This window comes from Phyllostomus hastatus, unplaced genomic scaffold (genome assembly GCF_019186645.2).
Source record: "Phyllostomus hastatus isolate PE091 unplaced genomic scaffold, TTU_PhHast_1.1 phas_scaffold_78, whole genome shotgun sequence".
NCBI classification, from domain to species: domain Eukaryota; kingdom Metazoa; phylum Chordata; class Mammalia; order Chiroptera; family Phyllostomidae; genus Phyllostomus; species Phyllostomus hastatus.
In genome coordinates, this window is record NW_025334041.1 from 70,318,933 (window position 1) to 70,336,155 (window position 17,223).

The 17,223-nt window shown below is 39.5% G+C and overlaps 1 protein-coding gene across 1 annotated transcript; it reads right to left on the reverse strand.

Annotated features, from left to right (window-relative positions):
* Nucleotides 1-5,056: 5,056 nt before the first annotated feature.
* LOC123811275 (mitotic checkpoint serine/threonine-protein kinase BUB1-like) lies at nt 5,057-16,345 on the reverse strand. Its single transcript, XM_045827275.1, has 7 exons — nt 16,339-16,345; nt 9,832-9,947; nt 9,349-9,510; nt 9,059-9,216; nt 8,786-8,960; nt 8,132-8,238; nt 5,057-6,578 (listed from the first exon to the last, which is right to left on the reverse strand). The coding sequence occupies exons 1-7, from the start codon at nt 16,343-16,345 to the stop codon at nt 6,383-6,385; spliced, it is 921 nt and encodes a 306-aa protein (XP_045683231.1). The 3' UTR covers nt 5,057-6,382.
* Between the last annotated feature and the right edge of the window lie 878 nt (nt 16,346-17,223).

Sequence of the window (17,223 nt, forward strand, 5' to 3'; positions counted from 1 at the left end):
AATGAAGACTATCTGAACTACAACAGCATGAAAAAGGAAATAGAAACTATAAACAAGAACTGGGAAGAAATGAAGAATATAATATATATCATATTATGTTAATATAACATATATAATATTATATTTACATATTATATTAATATATTATAATATATTATAATATAATATCAGAATATAATATTCTGATATTATATTCTTCAGAATACAATATCTGAAGAAGGTACAAGCAGGCTGGATGAGGCAGAGGACTGAATCAGCGAGCTGGAAGAGAAGGCAGAAATAGCCATAGCTAGGTAGAGCAACAAAATGAATAAGGACCCAGAAAGTATGAGGATAGCTTAAAGGCACTTCAGGATAACATGAAATGTAACAACATTCACATCATATGAATAGCAGGAGGACAAGAAAAGGAGCAAGGGATAGAAAACCTGTTGGAAAAAATGACAACAGAAAACTTCCCTAACTTGGAGAGGGGAAAAGCCACGCAAGTTCTGGAAGCTCAGAGGGTCCTAAGCAACATGAACTCAAAGAGGCCCACTCCAAGACACAACAGAATTAAAATTCCAAATTTTAAAGACAGAGAGAATCTTAAAAGAAGCAAAACAGAAAGATAGTAACATACAAGGGAGCTCTGATAATGTTAGCAGCGGATTTCTCAACAGAAACACTACAAGCCAGTAGAGAATATTCCAGGCAAGAAATATTCCAAGTAATGAAAAGCAAAGGCCCACAACCAAGGCTACTCTATGCAGCAAGGCTCTTATTTAAAATGGAAGGTGAAATAAGAGCTTCCCAGATAAGAGAACGTTAAAAGAACACACCTCCACCAAACCAGCATTGCGAGACATGTTCAAGGGACTGCTTTAGGAAGATGAAGGTATATAGAGAAAGAAGAACACAAGTACAAAAGGATAAAATGGCAATGAATATGTACCTATCAATACTAACCTTAACTATAAATGGATTAAATGCTTCAATCAAAAGACATAGGGTAGCTGAATGGATAAGAAAACATGACCTGCACATATGCTGCCTACAAGACACACACCTTACCACAAAAGATCTACAGAGACTGAAGTAAAGGATTGGAAGAAAATATTCCAAGCAAATGAACAGGGAAAAAAAGCTGGGGCTGCAATACTTATATCAGACAAGAGAGATTTTAAAACAAATGCCATAGAAAGATACAAAGAAAGTCATTTCATAATTTTACAGCAAAGAATCCACCAAGAAGCTATAAACATTGTAAACATATATGCTCCCTACACAGGAGAATCCAAATATATAAGGAAAATCTTGGAGGACTTCAAGAAAGATATAGATAGCAACACACTTATAGTAGGGATTTTAACACCCCACTGGCAATAATGTATAGATCTTCCAAAGAATCAACAAGAACATTGTGGCACTGAACAACACACTAGATCACACGGGCTTAACTGATATATACAGAACCTTTCATCCTAAAAAGCAAAATATGCATTCTTTTCAAATGCATATGAAATATTTTCAAAGACAGACCACATGGTAGGACATAAAACAAGCCTCAACAAATTCAAGAAAACTGAAATCATATCAATCATCTTCTCAGATCACAATGGCTTGAAACTAGAAACCAACCTCAGGAAAAAACTCAGAAACATTCAAATACGTGGAAACTGAACAACATGTTATTGAATAATGAATGGGTTAACAATGAGATCAAAGAAGAAATAAAAAAGTCTCTGGTAACAAATGAAAACGAACACACCACAGCCCTAAACCTATGGGATACGCTGAAGACAGTCCTGAGAGGGAAGCTCATAGCAATAGGTCTACCTAAAAAAGACAGAAAAATGTAAACCAACCAACCTAACCCAATATCTACAAAAACTACAAAAACAAACAAGCCCAGAGTGAGTAGAAGGAAGGAAATAATCAAGATCAGAGCAGAATTAAATGACAGGCACTAAAAGAACAATCCAAGGGATAAATTAAAATAGGAGCCAGTTCTTTGAAAAGATAAGCAAAATTGAGAAGCCTTGAACCAGACTCATCAAGAAAAAAAGAGAGGATCCAAATAAATGAAATCAGAAACGAAAGAGGTGAAATTACAACCAATACCACAGAAATACCAAGTACTGTAAAAAAATTACTACAAACTATATGCCAAAAAATTTGAAAACCTAGGTGAAATGGAGAAATTCCTAGAAACACAAAATCCTCCAAAACTGAGTCAAGCAGCAGCAGAAAGCCCGAATCAACTGTTATCAGGTAGTGAAATTGAAGCAGTAATCAAAAATCTCCCAGCACACAAAAACCCTGGACTGGATGGATTCACAGCAGAATTTCACCAAACATTTAGAGAACAGTCACCCCAATTCTTCTGAAACTATTCTAAAAAATCCAAGAAGAGGGAAGACTCTCAAACTCTTTCTATGAGGCCAGTATTATCTTAATTTTAAAACCAGATAAAGACACAACAAAGAAAGAAAAGTACAGGCTAATATCACTGATGAACATAGATGCTAAAATACTTAAGAAAATATTGGCAATCCAGATCCAGCAATACATGAAAAAGATCGTACACCATGACCAAGTGGGATTCATCCCAGAGATGCAAGGATGGTACAATATATGCAAATCAGTAAGTATAATATTTCGTATAAACAATACCAAACACAAAAACCACATGATTAAAGCAAAAGATGCTGAAAAAGCACTTGATAAGGTACAACACCCATTTATGATAAAAACACTCAGCAAAGTGGGAATAGAGGGAGCATACTACAACATAATAAAGACCATATACAAGAAACCTACAGGCAACATCATACTCAAGAGGCAAAAACTAAAAGTTTTCTGTCTAAGCACAGACACAGGACAAGAGTGTCCACTTTCACCACTTCTATTCAACATAGTATTGGAAGTTCTAGCCACAGCAATCAGAAAAGAAAAAGAAATAAAAGGCATTGAAACTGGAGAAGAGGAAGTAAAACTGTCACTATTTGCAGATGACATGATGTGTACATAGAAAACCCTATAGATTCTACCAAACTACTCAACCTAATAAATGAATTTGCCAAAATAGGAGGACACAGTCAACATTCAGAAACTGCAGGCATTTTTGTACACCAACAATGAAATATTAGAAACATAAATTAGGAAAAACATCCCATTTACTATAGCAATAAAAAAAAATAAAATATTTAAGAATAAACTTAACCAAGGAGGTAAAAGACCTATACTCAGAAAACTATACAACACTGAAAAAAGAAATTAAGGAACACACAAATAAATGGAAGCATATACCGTATGCATAAATTGGAAGAATGGCATCATTAAAATGTTCATACTACCCAAAGCAATTTATAGATTCAATGCAATCCTTATTAAAATAACAATGACATATTTCACAGATATGAAACAAATTACTTCAAAAACTTTATGGAACCAGGAACAACCTTAAATAGCCTCAGCAATTTTGAGAAAGAACAAAATAGGAGGGATCACAATACCTGATATCAAAGTATATTACAAGGCTACTGTAATCAAAACAGTCTGGTACTGGCATTAAGAACAGACACATAGATCAATGGAACAGAACAGAGAGCCCAGAAGTAAACCCATGTCAATACGGTCAGTTAATATTTGACAAAAGGAGTTGGATCATAAAATGGAGTAAAAATAGCCTCTTAAATTGTGTTGGAAGACTGGGACAAGTACATGCAAAACAATGAAACTAGATCACCAACTTACACCATACACAAAAATAAACTCAAGAGAGATAAAAGACTTAAATATAAGTTGTGACACCATAAAAGTCCTATAGGAAAACATAGGCAGGAAATTTTCAGTCCCACATGGCAATATTTTCACCGATACACCCTCTATGGCAAGGGATATAAAGAAAAGAATAAACAAATGAGACTATGTGAAACTAAAAAGCTTCTGTACGGCTAAAGGAAACATCAACAAAATGGGAAGAAAACCAAATATATGGGAAACATATCTGCCAATGACACCTTGGACAAGGGTTTGATCTCCAAAATATATAAAGAACTCATATGACTCCACACCAGGAAGACAAGCAATCCAATTAAGAAATATGCAAAAGACCTGAATAGACATTTCTCCAAGACACACAAATGGCCCATAGACATATGAGGGGATACTTAACCTCTGCAGCCATCAAAGAGATGCAAATTAAAACCATAGTGGGATACCACTTCACACCGGTCAGAATGACCATCGTAAACAAATCAACAAACAACTTATGCTGGTGAGGTTGTGGAGAAAAGGGAACCTTAGTGCACTGTTGGAAGGAGTGCAGATGGTGCAGCTACTGTGGAAAACAGTATGGAATTTCCTCAAAAAACTAAAGATGGAACTGCCTTTAGATCCAGCTTCCACTACTGGGACTATACCCTAAGAATCCTGAAACACCAATTCAAAAGAACCTGTGCACACCTATGTTCATAGCAGCACAATTTACAATAGCTAAGTGCTAGGAACAACCTAAGTGCCCATCAGTAAATGAATGGATAAAAAAACTGTGGTACGTTTACACAATGGAATACTATGCAATAGAAGAAGAAACTCCTTTCACAACAGCATGGATAGAACTAGAGAGCATTATACTAAGTAAAATAAGCCAGACAGTGAAAGACAAATACCATGTAATCTCAACTATAAGTGGAACCTAATCAACAAAACAAACAAATGAGCAAACTAGAACCAGAGACTTAGAAATAAAGAACAAAATGACAGAGACCAGAGGGGAAGAGGTGGGGGGATATTGGGGGAAAGAAGGGGAAAGGACAAGCAAAGGAACATGCACAGAGGACTTATCAGCAGACAATGGGGGGTACTGACCATAGGAGTAGGTGGGGACTGGGTAGGGGTGAGCAATGGGGAAAAAGTCAGGACAACTGTAACTAAACAATAAAATAAAAATCAGAGGAGTTTTTTTTCTCATTTCTCAACTGAGGATGGCATTTTTAAGACACAAAAGCCAAAAAAAAAACAAACCCCAAAAAACAAAAAACAAGAAAAGCCTTTTAAAATCTTTATATATTAGAGTATAATACAAAAGATTTTAATTTTATGGGAACAGATATTAGGTCAGGAAACATGATAAATTGGGACGAGTACATGTGTCTCATACTAAGGGATCCTGCAGATTAACCTGAAAAAGAACAATCCAAATGAAATGTGCACAAAGGATATTCTCAGGTAAAAACACACAGCTCTTGAATACAAATATATTTGGCATAATTCACAAGAGAATGCAAATGACCACAAGGAAATCCTATTTTTCACCTGTCACAGCAGCAAAGGCCACAGCGCTGTGATGTTAGTGGAGGTGTGGGGAACAAAGACTTCCATGCAGGCTGGCACAGCCCCCGTGGGGGCAGTCTGCAAATACTGACACAAAATACTAATTTTAACCCAGAATTTTGCTTCTAGGAATTTACAAATATGTAACCAAGTTTTACACAGCCATTAACAGGAATGAGACCATGTTATATACAGTTACTCTTGACTATATACATTAAGTGAAAAAAGCAGAGGTCTGTTAGGTGTGTCAAAAATACATGGAAATATGCACAAAAACATTTTAGGAAACTCACAGAACATGGGTTGTGGTGACCACTGGAATGGAGAACACGGAGGAGTGGGAGTGAGTGTAGGAGGACGAAGCAGTCCAACCTATACGCTTGGATTCTTGAATTGAGTGCTGCCTCAGAGTCGTTTTCCTCATAATGCTATCACCGGAGGGGAAGGTCGGGGGAGGTCAGTTCAGGTTAGAGCACCCTTCCAGCTTTAAACATCAATAAATGCTAAGTCGGATGCTTTAATTTTAGGGCTAATTTAAAGATTTCTACAGCTTGTAAGACTATTTTTAAGATGCAAGATAGTCCTCTAAATGGCAATTTTAAATAATGAAGAAGTTTAAGATTTATCTCTTTAAAATTTCCCATATATAGCAATGAAGAACAGGCAATTAAAGACAGGCGACCTTTGTTCATAACAACCTGAGTCCCTGGGATACGTTTAGGAAATTTTTTCACAGATATAAGCCCTCAAATTTGGGAGAGAGGGGAAGCTGTTTTGGCCACTTTCGGGCTTACAGAGAACAGGTCAGTGTTTAAGCAGTTTTAGAGAATGTTCACATCCCAATTCTTCTCATAAATGTTTACGTCACAAGAGCAGCCCTGCTACACAGGGGCCTTATTATGTGTATTCTGTTGAAATATTGATAACAACGAAGCAATAACATGAATATATTTTGCAGACTTTTTAAAAAGAAACATTTACGCAAACAATGAAAGTGGAGACATTAAGGCTGAAAGTGAGCAGGCCAGCATTTACAAAGTGATTTTTCAGCAGTGTCCATATCTTATTTTCGAGAATGCTTATATTCTAAGAGCAGTACAATTAGCCTATTATGGAGGGTCTTAATCTTGTTTGTATAGTGTTGTTGAAATATTTTTTTCAGCTTTTGCCTTAACAAATCCAAAGATGGAAGGTGATGACAATCTGGTATATTCAACATTATGTGAAAAAATTCATTCCACATATCCAAATGAGGAAGCCTAAAGAAAGAAAACATAAAGGATAAAATGTAGCATTCAACATGCAGGCAACCCCACTCTTGCTTTGGACTCCCACAGGCTTGGACAGCCCAATACAATTTTAACCCACACACAACTCAGTGCATCAGGAATAGGAATGGTGGATCTACTTATAAACAAGAGATCTAATTAAATGTCTATACACACCCCTGTTCCCCAAAAGTGGTTTAAGCAGTCTTAGCAATTACAGTAGCTCTTCAGTGGCAAAACTTTCTCTTTTAAGTTTTTTTTAAAAAGGACGTTAATTTGCTTTTTGTTCCCTGCATTTCTGTACTGCCAGAATCTGATAATCTGGTCAGTGGCTCTGCCGGCCTCACTACAGAGGTTCCAGGACCAGGCAGATGGGCTGGACTGCCCAGAACAGAGCTCCGAAGCTAACTGCAAAAACTCCAGGACATGGACATGATGCACTGGGCGAAAGTTTGTGTTCCAGGCAGGAAGTCCAGCCCGTTATTATCAGGCCTGCTGAGGGTTAACTTAAAGTTTCTCTGGTCAGAGATGGAAGCCTTCTGAGCAACTCTCTGGTCCTTCCATTATGAGCAAGAGAAAGAGTAAAGTAGTTGCTAAATTGATGACTCATGTAGAATAAAGCATAGTTGTTATAAGTTTTCTTCTGGGGAACCTAACTTATGCTCCATTTTGTAGAATTACTGCTGACTGGTCTTTTTCTTGTCAGGTTATGTAAAACTCCATGAGGGCTGTGCACTTAAGATGAGTATATTTTTCAACGTATGTTTTTATACCACAAAAATATTTTTAAGAAAAAGTAAATATGATCTAATGTACATGTACCAAATGCTCAGCTTAAATATTACCAATAGTTCACACATTGAGAGGTATCCATATTGAAATGAAGAGTCCTAGTTTAGTCACTAATTTCCACAGATTTAATAGATGAGGAAAGTCTTTTCCTGTTAAATATTTTTTAATAGATGAGAAAACAGTCTTTTCCCTATTAAATATTTTAGTGTTTATGCTATTACAGTGGCCCAATTTTTTCCCCTTCCTCCCCTTGAGAAAACAGTATTAGAAACGCTATAGTCATACAGGGGTGGAACCTGAAAACCTTATCCTGTGATGGATGGCTGCTTCATCATATTTATAACTTACAAAGCACTTTCACATGTATTATTTCTCTTGCTTCTTATAATAAACACCTGGGATAAGCAAGATCATTATTATTTCTACTTACATAGGCAAGAAGACAAACAAGCAAAAACCGGAGGCTCAGTAACACCAGGCAATAGGTGTGTATAGGATGCCAACTACTTGGCCAAGAGCTTCCAATGCTTCAATGAGGGCACTGGCTGCTCCACTGTCACAGATGGGAACAGAGGAGTGAAGCTGTGGAGCTTGCTCACTGTTCCCAGTGCCCAGGACTATGCCATCTCACCACACATTCCAAGGCATGGGTTTTCCGTGCAGTGGCAGAGATCTATTTCCCCCACAGACGGAACTCAACATTCTACCACATTTACTCTCTTCTCACTGAAGCACCTAATGCTAATACCTACCGTCTGAAAAGACCTTCAGGCTTCCAGATTCCTCCTTCATTTTTCACTTTCATATAAGAGCCAAAAAGCATGCAGTACACTGTTGCAGCAACTCCAAAGTAATCAATCTACAAAGAAAATACAGCTCTATATGTCTGAAATACTAATTCTCGTATCACTATATTAAAACATCTAACTTACTAAGCAAAATACATAATCACAAGATGTTACTTTTAAAGAATTTGGACATCATCTGTTCAAGTATCCCACTGGTGTGCCCTACTGAATGACTGTCTAGGCTTTGCTGGAAGCTTCCATGAAACCGTTGCCCACGGCTCCCTGAGGTAGCCCCTTGGAAAGCTCTGTTCTCTTTGAGCTACTGTGTCCTTCCAAGTCCTTCATTGTTACCCACAGACAAAAGCAACACTTCCGCCCCCTCCCACAGGGACAGCTTAGAAGGCCTCCCCACTCCTTCTCCTGGCACCTGGCCTCTGCTTGCACGGTGCTCCAAAGCCTCTCGCTGTGGAACGTGCTTGGGACTGAACACAAGCATGGCCTAAACCCCGGGAAAGGAAACTAAAGCAGCTCAAACTAACTAGATGCCCAAATTCATTTTGAAAATATAGTAGTGTAATGAAGAAAAATGTTTCCAAATCTCTCATGTTACTTCTATACCTGGTAGTTCCATGGTTTGTTACTGAGCATCTCAGTACACTGAAAACCGGATGTTTCACACTTTGCTGTAAATGTAGTTCCTTTTGGAAAAAGTTTCATATCTATACTCTGACCCAAGTCAATTAGCGCCAAGCCAGCAGAAAAGTCATCACCTTCCCTGTCCTGTTCCAAAAATCTGTATTAAACACAAAGAAGGGACAGGCTGCATAAACACAGATAAAGTCTGCTGGGCAGATGGTAAAAGGAGAACCCTGTTAAAAATGCAACACTTGCCTGCTTCCAAGTATGAAGTTGTCTGGCTTAATGTCTCCATGGATGATCTCACAGTCATGAACTTGTTCAATCATGTAGAGCATCCTGATAGCAAAGGACAGCACTAGAGCTTGAGGCATCACTTTCTCAGGGGTGTTTTTATAGAGATTAATGGCATTCTAGAAACAATGGAAAGTGGAATGATGAGTTTGCTACATAGAATCAGTGAAATTTCAAGTCAAGAGCTTTGCCCCTGCCAACAACTCCAATAAAAATATTCATGTCCACATCATCAAAGCAAATACACTTACTAGTAATGTCCCATAGCTATAGAGATCTCCCACTAATACACTGCCGTCCTGGAAGAAGTGGGCAGAATAGAATTTGATGAACATGTGTTGCACACTGGGCTTTAGTCTCTCCATCAGCTGGGTCCCAACATAGAACTCCCATGGGTTGGCGGGCTTCTGGACCTGCAAACCAGGTATGTGACATTCAAATCCAGTCTCACATGGGGTGGGAAGACATGGGGTGGGAAGAACACGGGGTGGGAAGAACACGGGGTAGGAAGTGATGACAAGCTATATACTGTGTGTTGCAGTATGGGACCTGCTACAACATAATTCTAGTGGCAAGGCAATTCTGAGTCCTTGTAGGATAATTTCGGTTTTTAAGTGCTGGCTGTAGACCTAAATGAAACCACCACTATACTAAAATAGAGAAAAAAGAGGCTGGCTAACTCAAGTTCTAAAGTGCATTTCTATATTAAACAAAAAGCTGCTCAGATCACTTACCTTCAAAACAAATTTCTGTTTATTTTTGGTATCCTTCACATCTCCATGGGTAACTTCATAGACTTGGGCAAAAGCCCCTTCTCCAAGAAGGTGATCAATATAGACCAGCAAAGAACCTTAGGAGACAGGTATGTCAACATGAAAACAAAGGCTCAAAACATTAAAGATTTTACCAAAATGAAGTATCTATGAAATTGCCTTGGTGCTTGAATTACTTTAATAAGTAAACATAGATATAGCCCCTTCAGGAGATGCTTCTCTCATCTTGCACGACAGTTAAATACCTGCCACAAAATAGCCCCCTTCTTAAATGACGTAATGAAGGAGCAGGGGCAGCACTGCCAGGCCAGCCCTATCACTCAGTGGTTGGGGCCTGGGCAGCCACTCTCTCTTCACCAATGTGCTCACATTTAAAGGGGTTTTACCTGCGCTGTCTACTTGACAAGACCATTATGATGCTAGAAAGAACAAGCAAAATCCTCTGTAAAGTGCTAAACAAAGTTTTAAACATACCTTGGAAAAAATTTATGCTCTAGATTAGAATAAAAAGGACAAACTATAATTGTCCCAATATTTCTAATAGATAACTAATTTTATTGAAGTAAACCTTTTGTTTTAGAACAGTTTAGATGTACAGAAAAGTTGCACTGATAGCAGAGTGATAGTCTGCTCTGCATCCAGTTTCCCCTATTAGGTTTTACATAACTGAGGTACACTTGCCAGAAATAAAGATCCAACACTGGTAATGTTACTATTAACCAAGCTCCTTACTTTATTCAGATATCACCACTTCCCCCAAATGTTCCAGGATACAGGCATGAAGTCTCCTTAGCCTCTGCTAGGCTGTTTCTAAGTTCCTGTTTTTGATGACCATGACAGTTGCAAGGAGTACTGGTCAGGCTACAGAATCTTCAAACTGGATTTGTCCTGATATTTTTCAATAACACTAAGGTTACTGTTTGGGGGAGAAAGACTACAGAGGTGAAGATGTAATAAATTTTTAATTAATTTAAAAAATAATTCACATATACAAAAATCAAATATAAAAAAGCAAGCTTCTGGTTTCTTATCGGGCATATAAGGAGCTTGGAAGTTATCACTCCATCTTCACAATAAGAAAAAAGCTGAAGCCCCAGCTGGTGTGGCTCAGTGGACTGAGCGCCAGCTTGCGAATCAAAAAGTCATTGGTTCAATTCCCAGTCTAGGGCATATGACTAGGTTGCAGGCCAGGTCCCCAGTAGGGGGGTGCATGAGAGGCAACCACACATTGATGTTTCTCTCCCTTTCTTTTTCCCTCCCTTTGCCTCTCTCTAAAAATAAATAAATCTTAAAAAAAAGAAAAAAGCTGAAAAACTGAAAATCAACAATTCTTAGATCCACCAGAGAACCGAGGTCATGGGCTAACCGTTGTCCCCCAAACCGAGGAGTCAGGCAGGAGCAATCAAAGAATAAGAACGTGCCAGAGCAGAGGTCCAGGAGCCCCAACCCCAGTACAAGGTGAGTCATGACAGAAAGAAATGACATCTCGGGCCCATATTTAAGAACAAGTGTCTAGGGAAACCCAGACATAACAAGAGAGAAACAAGAACACAAAAGGAAATTTTATTTCTGATACCTGCAGTGACAACAAACAGTAAACATAGCCTAATCCCAAGACAGATAAACACAAACCTTACATAAAGGCCTATTTATCTTAGTTCCTTTGTACAGGGAACTGATCAGCATGGCAATGGCAAATGTAGCCGAGTATTGATCCGGAAAACGGATCAACGCTGGTATGACCTGGGCTGCGAGCGTGTGAGAGGCAACCACACATTGATGCTTTTCTCCCTATCTTTCTCCTTTCCCACCCTCTCAAAATAAATAAATAAAATGTTTTAAAAAAAAGAAAAGAAAAGAAAAGAAACTCAGACCAGAAAAGTGTAGGAAAAAAAATAAAATAAAATCTCTGATACATTTATATCAGTAAGTGTACCTTATGGATAAATGAAATGAGTGACAGGACAGAAAAGAAAACAAAGAATAAGGGTAAGAAATAGAAAAACAGTAACAAATACAGTAGATATTAATCCAACGACATCACCAATCACTTTAAATTATCAACAGACTAAACATACCAATGAAAACAGAGACTGTCAAAGCTGATAAAAACCCAAGATCCAACTACATGTTGTCTATGAGGAACACTTTAATATAAAGATAGATAAAGTGATGGAGAAAGTCATACCATGCTAAGTAACATTAATCAACAGAAAGCTAAAGTAGCTATGTTAACTTCAGACAGAGCACACTTCAGAGCAAGGAAAGTTATCGGGGGATAAAAAGAGGTATTAAATAAATGATGCACAAGTCAATTCTCTAAGAACACGTAACAGTCCTTAATGTGTATGGGCCTAACAACAGAGTATTAAAATAGTGAGACAAGGTGGGTGGCTCCTAGGTGGGTGGCTCCATTGGTTGGAGCATCATGCCGTACACCAAAAGGTTGAAGGTTCAATTCCCAGTCAAGGCACATGCCTAGGCTGCAGATTCTATCCCTGGTTGGGGCACACACAGGAGGCAACCAAGTGATGCTTCTCTCTCACATCAATGTTTCTGTCTCTCTTTCTCCCCCTTCCTTTCTCTCTAAAGTCAACAAATACCCCTGGGTGAGGATTTAAACAAACAGTGAGGCAAAATTGACAGAACTGCAAGAATAGATGAACTCACTGTTATAGTGAGAGCTTTTTCATCCCTTTGTCAGGCAGAAAATCAGTAAGGCCAAGGCTGAACTAAACAGTGCCACATATCAACTAATCTAATTGACATTTATACACTACTTCGCCCAACAGGTGAATACACATTCTTCTCAAGTTCACATGAAACATTCACCATGATCAACCACAGTTTAGGCCATGAAACACACCTTAACAAATTAAATAAATAAATAAATCACACAAAAAGTGCATTCAGGCTACAATGGAATTAAACTAGTAATCAATAGAAAGATAATGGGAAAGCCCCAAACACTTGGAGATGAAACAACGTGAGTCCAAGAAGAAATTTCAAGATGAACTGAAGAATATTTTTGAACTAAATAAAAATGAAAATAGTTTATTGAAACCGTTGGATGTGGCAAAAGCATGCTTAGAGGGAAATCTGTAACATTAAAATTCATGTTAGAAAAGAACAAAGATCTAAAATTAATAATCTTAGTTCCACCTTAGAAAACTAGAAAAAAGCAAATTAAATCCAAAGCAGAAAAAAAAATAGAAAAATCAATGAAATTAAAAACAGAAAATCAATAGAGAATATAAAAAAACCCAAAAGCTGATTCTTTAAAAAGATCAATAAAGTCAGTAAACCACTAGCCAGTTTACCTAAGAAAAAGAGAGAGGACCCATATTATTCTTATCAGAAATGAAACAGTGGCATCATTACAGATTCTATGAACATTAAAAGGATAATAAAGAAATACTATGAGCAGTTCAATGTTCACAAATTTGATAACCTAAATGAAATTGACCAATTCCTTTAAAGAAAGAATCTTATACAATTCACACAGAAATAGACTGTCTGAATAGGCCTATCTCTAAGTAAAGAAATTCAATCAATAGTTAATAGCCTTCCCAAACAGAAAGCACCAAGCCCAGATGGTCTCACTGGTTGAGTCTACCAAACATTTAAAGAAGAAATACCAACCCTCTACAGTATCTTTCAAAGGACAGAGCCAGAAAGAAAACTTCCTAACCTATTCTATGAAGTCAGCATTACCCTAATATCAAATCAGGCAAACACATTCTAAGAAAACTACAAACCAACATCTCTAGTGAACATAGATGCAAAATTTCCCAATACCATTTTTTTTTCAGACTATAAAAAGCACCTGCTCACACCCCCATTTGGGAGAAAAATGCAGTGGCGACCCTGCTCCTGCCTCCTGTGACCCCACTCCACTGCCGCCCCTCCCCACAGTGAGCCAGGTAAGCTACATTCAGACTATAAGACGCACCCCCTCTTCCTCCCAAATTTAAGGATGAAAGTGCATCTTACAGTCCAAAAAGTACGGTAAAATATTTGGTTTGATAGCAAATCAAATCCAAAATACTACAAAAAGAATTATACATCATGACCATGTAGGATTTAAACCAGGTATGCAAGGTTGGCTGAACATTAAAAAACCAGTTAATGTAATCACATATAGAGGCTAAAGATAAAAATCACATGATCATTATCAATAGCTGCAGAAAAAAGTATTTTTTGTCAATACCTATTCATGATAACAACTCTGCAAACTAGGAATAGAGGAGAACTTCTTCAATTTGATAAAGAACATCTACAAAAAATCTACAGCTAACACCATACTTAAGAGTGAGAAACTAGATACATTTTTTTACCCACTAAGATCAGGAATAAGGTGAGGACGTGTCTTCTCCTTATTCATATTCAACATCATACTGGAAGGCCTAGCTAATGCAATAGGTCAAGAAAATGAAATAAGGAAAACTTAGAAAGAAAAGAACTGTGATCCCTTCTACCTCAAACGTACTTTCTTCTAAGGAACCGTAGTTGTGATGTGGATAGACTTTTTACACTGGGGACGAGTTATTCCAGCATTTTTTTAAAAATATATTTTCTTGATTATGCTATTACAGTTATCCCATTTCCCTCTCCACTCCCCTCCCCCCCTTTAGTTCATGTCCATGTGTCATACTTATAAGTTCTTTAGCTTATACATTTCTCATACTATTCTTACCCTCCTACCTACCTACCATCTATGCTACTTATTCTCTGTACCTTTTACCCCCCCCCCTCTCCTCCTCCCACTCCCCTGTTGCTAACCCTCCATGTGATCTCCATTTCTGTGGTTCTGTTCCTGTTCTAGTTGTTTGCTTAGTTTCTTTTGGTTTTGCTTAAGGTGTGGTTGTTAGTAATTGTGAGTTTGCTGTCCTTTTACTATACGTGCTTTTTTTTTCATCTTCTTTTCTTAGATAAGTCCCTTTAACATTTCATAAAATAAGGGCTTGGTGATGATGAACTCCTTTAACTTGACCTTATCTGAGAAGCACTTTATCTGCCCTTTTATTCTAAACGATAGCTTTGCTGGATAGAGTAATCTTGGATGGAGGTCCTTGCCTTTCATGACTTGGAATACTTCTTTCCAGCCCCTTCTTGCCTGCAAGGTCTCTTTTGAGAAATCAGCTGACAGTCTGCTGGGAACTCCTTTGTAGGTAACTGTCTCCTTTTCTCTTGCTGCTTCTAGGATTCTCTCCTTATCTGTAATCTTGGGTAATGTAATTATGATGTGCCTTGGTGTGTTCCTCCTTGGGTCCAACTTCTTTGGGACTCTCTGAGCTTCCTAGACTTCCTGGAAGTCTATTTCCTTTGCCAGAATGGTAAGGTTCTCCTTCATTATTTGTTCAAATAAGTTTTCGATTTCTTGATCTTTCTCTTCCCCTTCTGGCACCCATATGATTTGGATGTTGGGACGTTTAAAGATGTCCTAGAGGTTCCTAAGCTTCTTGTTTTTTTGAATTCTTGTTTCTTCATTCTTTTCTGGTTGAATGTTTCTTTCTTCCTTTTGGTCCACAACATTGATTTGAGTCCCAGTTTCCTTCCTGTCACTGTTGGTTCCCTGTACATTTTCCTTTATTTCACTTATCATAGCCTTCATTTTTTTCATCTAATTTGTGACCATATTGAACCATTTTTGTGAGCATCCTGATTACCAGTGTTTTGAACTGTGCATCTGATAGGTTGGCTATCTCTTCATCACCTAGTTGTATTTTTCCTGGAGCTTTGATCTGTTCTTTCATTTAGGCCATTTTTTTGTTTTGTTTTGGCACACCTGTGCCACGAAGGGTTAAGTGCCTAAGGCAGGTTCTGCTGAAAGCACTGATACACCTGACTGACTCCGAACGTGCAGGTAAAAATGCTGGAATAGGACTTCTGGCCAAGATGGAGGCATAGGTGGACGCACCGTACCTCCTCGCACAACCAAGATTGGAACAACAACAATTTAGAGCCAGGATAACATCCAGAACCAACAGTAAATTTATCTGAATGGAAGTCAGACAGCCAAGAAGTTGAAATAGACCCGTTCATCCAGACCAGTAGGAGGGGTGGAGACAAGCAGCTGGGCGAGGGTAAAGGCTCGGAGAGCAGGGCCAAAGTGGTGGAGCACTGGATCAAGGAGGCCCAGGTATGTGATGGGACGCCCAGCAGAGCACCTCTCCCGAGCCTTAGAAAGTGCCTCTCCTGCTGGACCAGCTCTCAGGGTTGAGGTCTGAGGTCTGAGCCCCAGCACACTTACTAGGTCCTTAGTGTCAGGGGCACGCTGACCTGACTTTCAGGTCCCGGGGTGGGAGGCTCACTTCCTAGCTGGCTCCTCCCCTGGGCTGAGCTAAGATCCTCCTCTCAGTGAATGTTGGGCTTTGGGGCCTAAGGGGGCCCACCCTGAGCATCTGTCCCACCCAGGAGGGCTGTCCCTGGGGGGCACTGAAGGGAGAAATCCAGCCCCCACCTCACAGCTCATCGCTTCCCTCCGCAGGAGTGCAAGACCCTGGGCAACATGGCTTCACTGCACGCAATAGTATCGGCCTTCAGGAGCGTGCCGCTCCATCGGCTAAAAAAGACCTGGGAGAAAGTTTCCCGGTATGTAGGCCCCTCCCCATGAGAGGACGGACGGTGAGGTGCCTCCCATATGTGTCCCAATGTCCCCTCAGCAGCTGCCACCTCCTGGGAGGAGCCCACCCTGCTGACACGGACTGGGTGGTTGGGTGAGGTCTCTGAGCTTCCCTGGCACCTCAGGGTGACAGACAGAGCAAGAAACACCTGGAGAGTTTCAAGTGTTTCTAGCAACATGATTTTGTGCCCAGTTGACCCAAACCTTGTCAAAGCAGAGCTGCTCAACAGAAATGGGAATGGAAGGCCAGGTGGCCCATAGGGGGCCCTGCCCCAGTTCCCGAAAGACCTCCCTGCTCACAGGACCCAGGGAAAACCCTCACCAGGGAGTTTAAAACCTTACATTGTCAAAAGCAGTTTGCCCTTAACTGATCTCCCCCGTTCTTCCTCAACGTGTCTTTCCCTCTCCCACACCCTCAGGAGGAGCTCAGTTATGCTGAGAAAACTCTTTCAAGACGTGGATAGGATGACCACCAAGCAGCTCAGGAACATAGAGCCCGGGCTGGAGGTGTGGGAAGGGAGCAGGGTGTGAGGGGGTGGACTGTGTGGGATGAGGCTTTTCTGCTGCTTTGTCACTTCAAGATTCTCTGAAAATGGCCCTGCTATGCGTCTGATTAACAGGAAGACGGAGCTGTGTGGTCCATGGGCAGGTGGGGGCAGTGTAAGGGGCAGGAGGCCCGGGTCACAGCATGAACTGGTGGAGGCTGGGCAGCTCCAGCACAGGGGTGC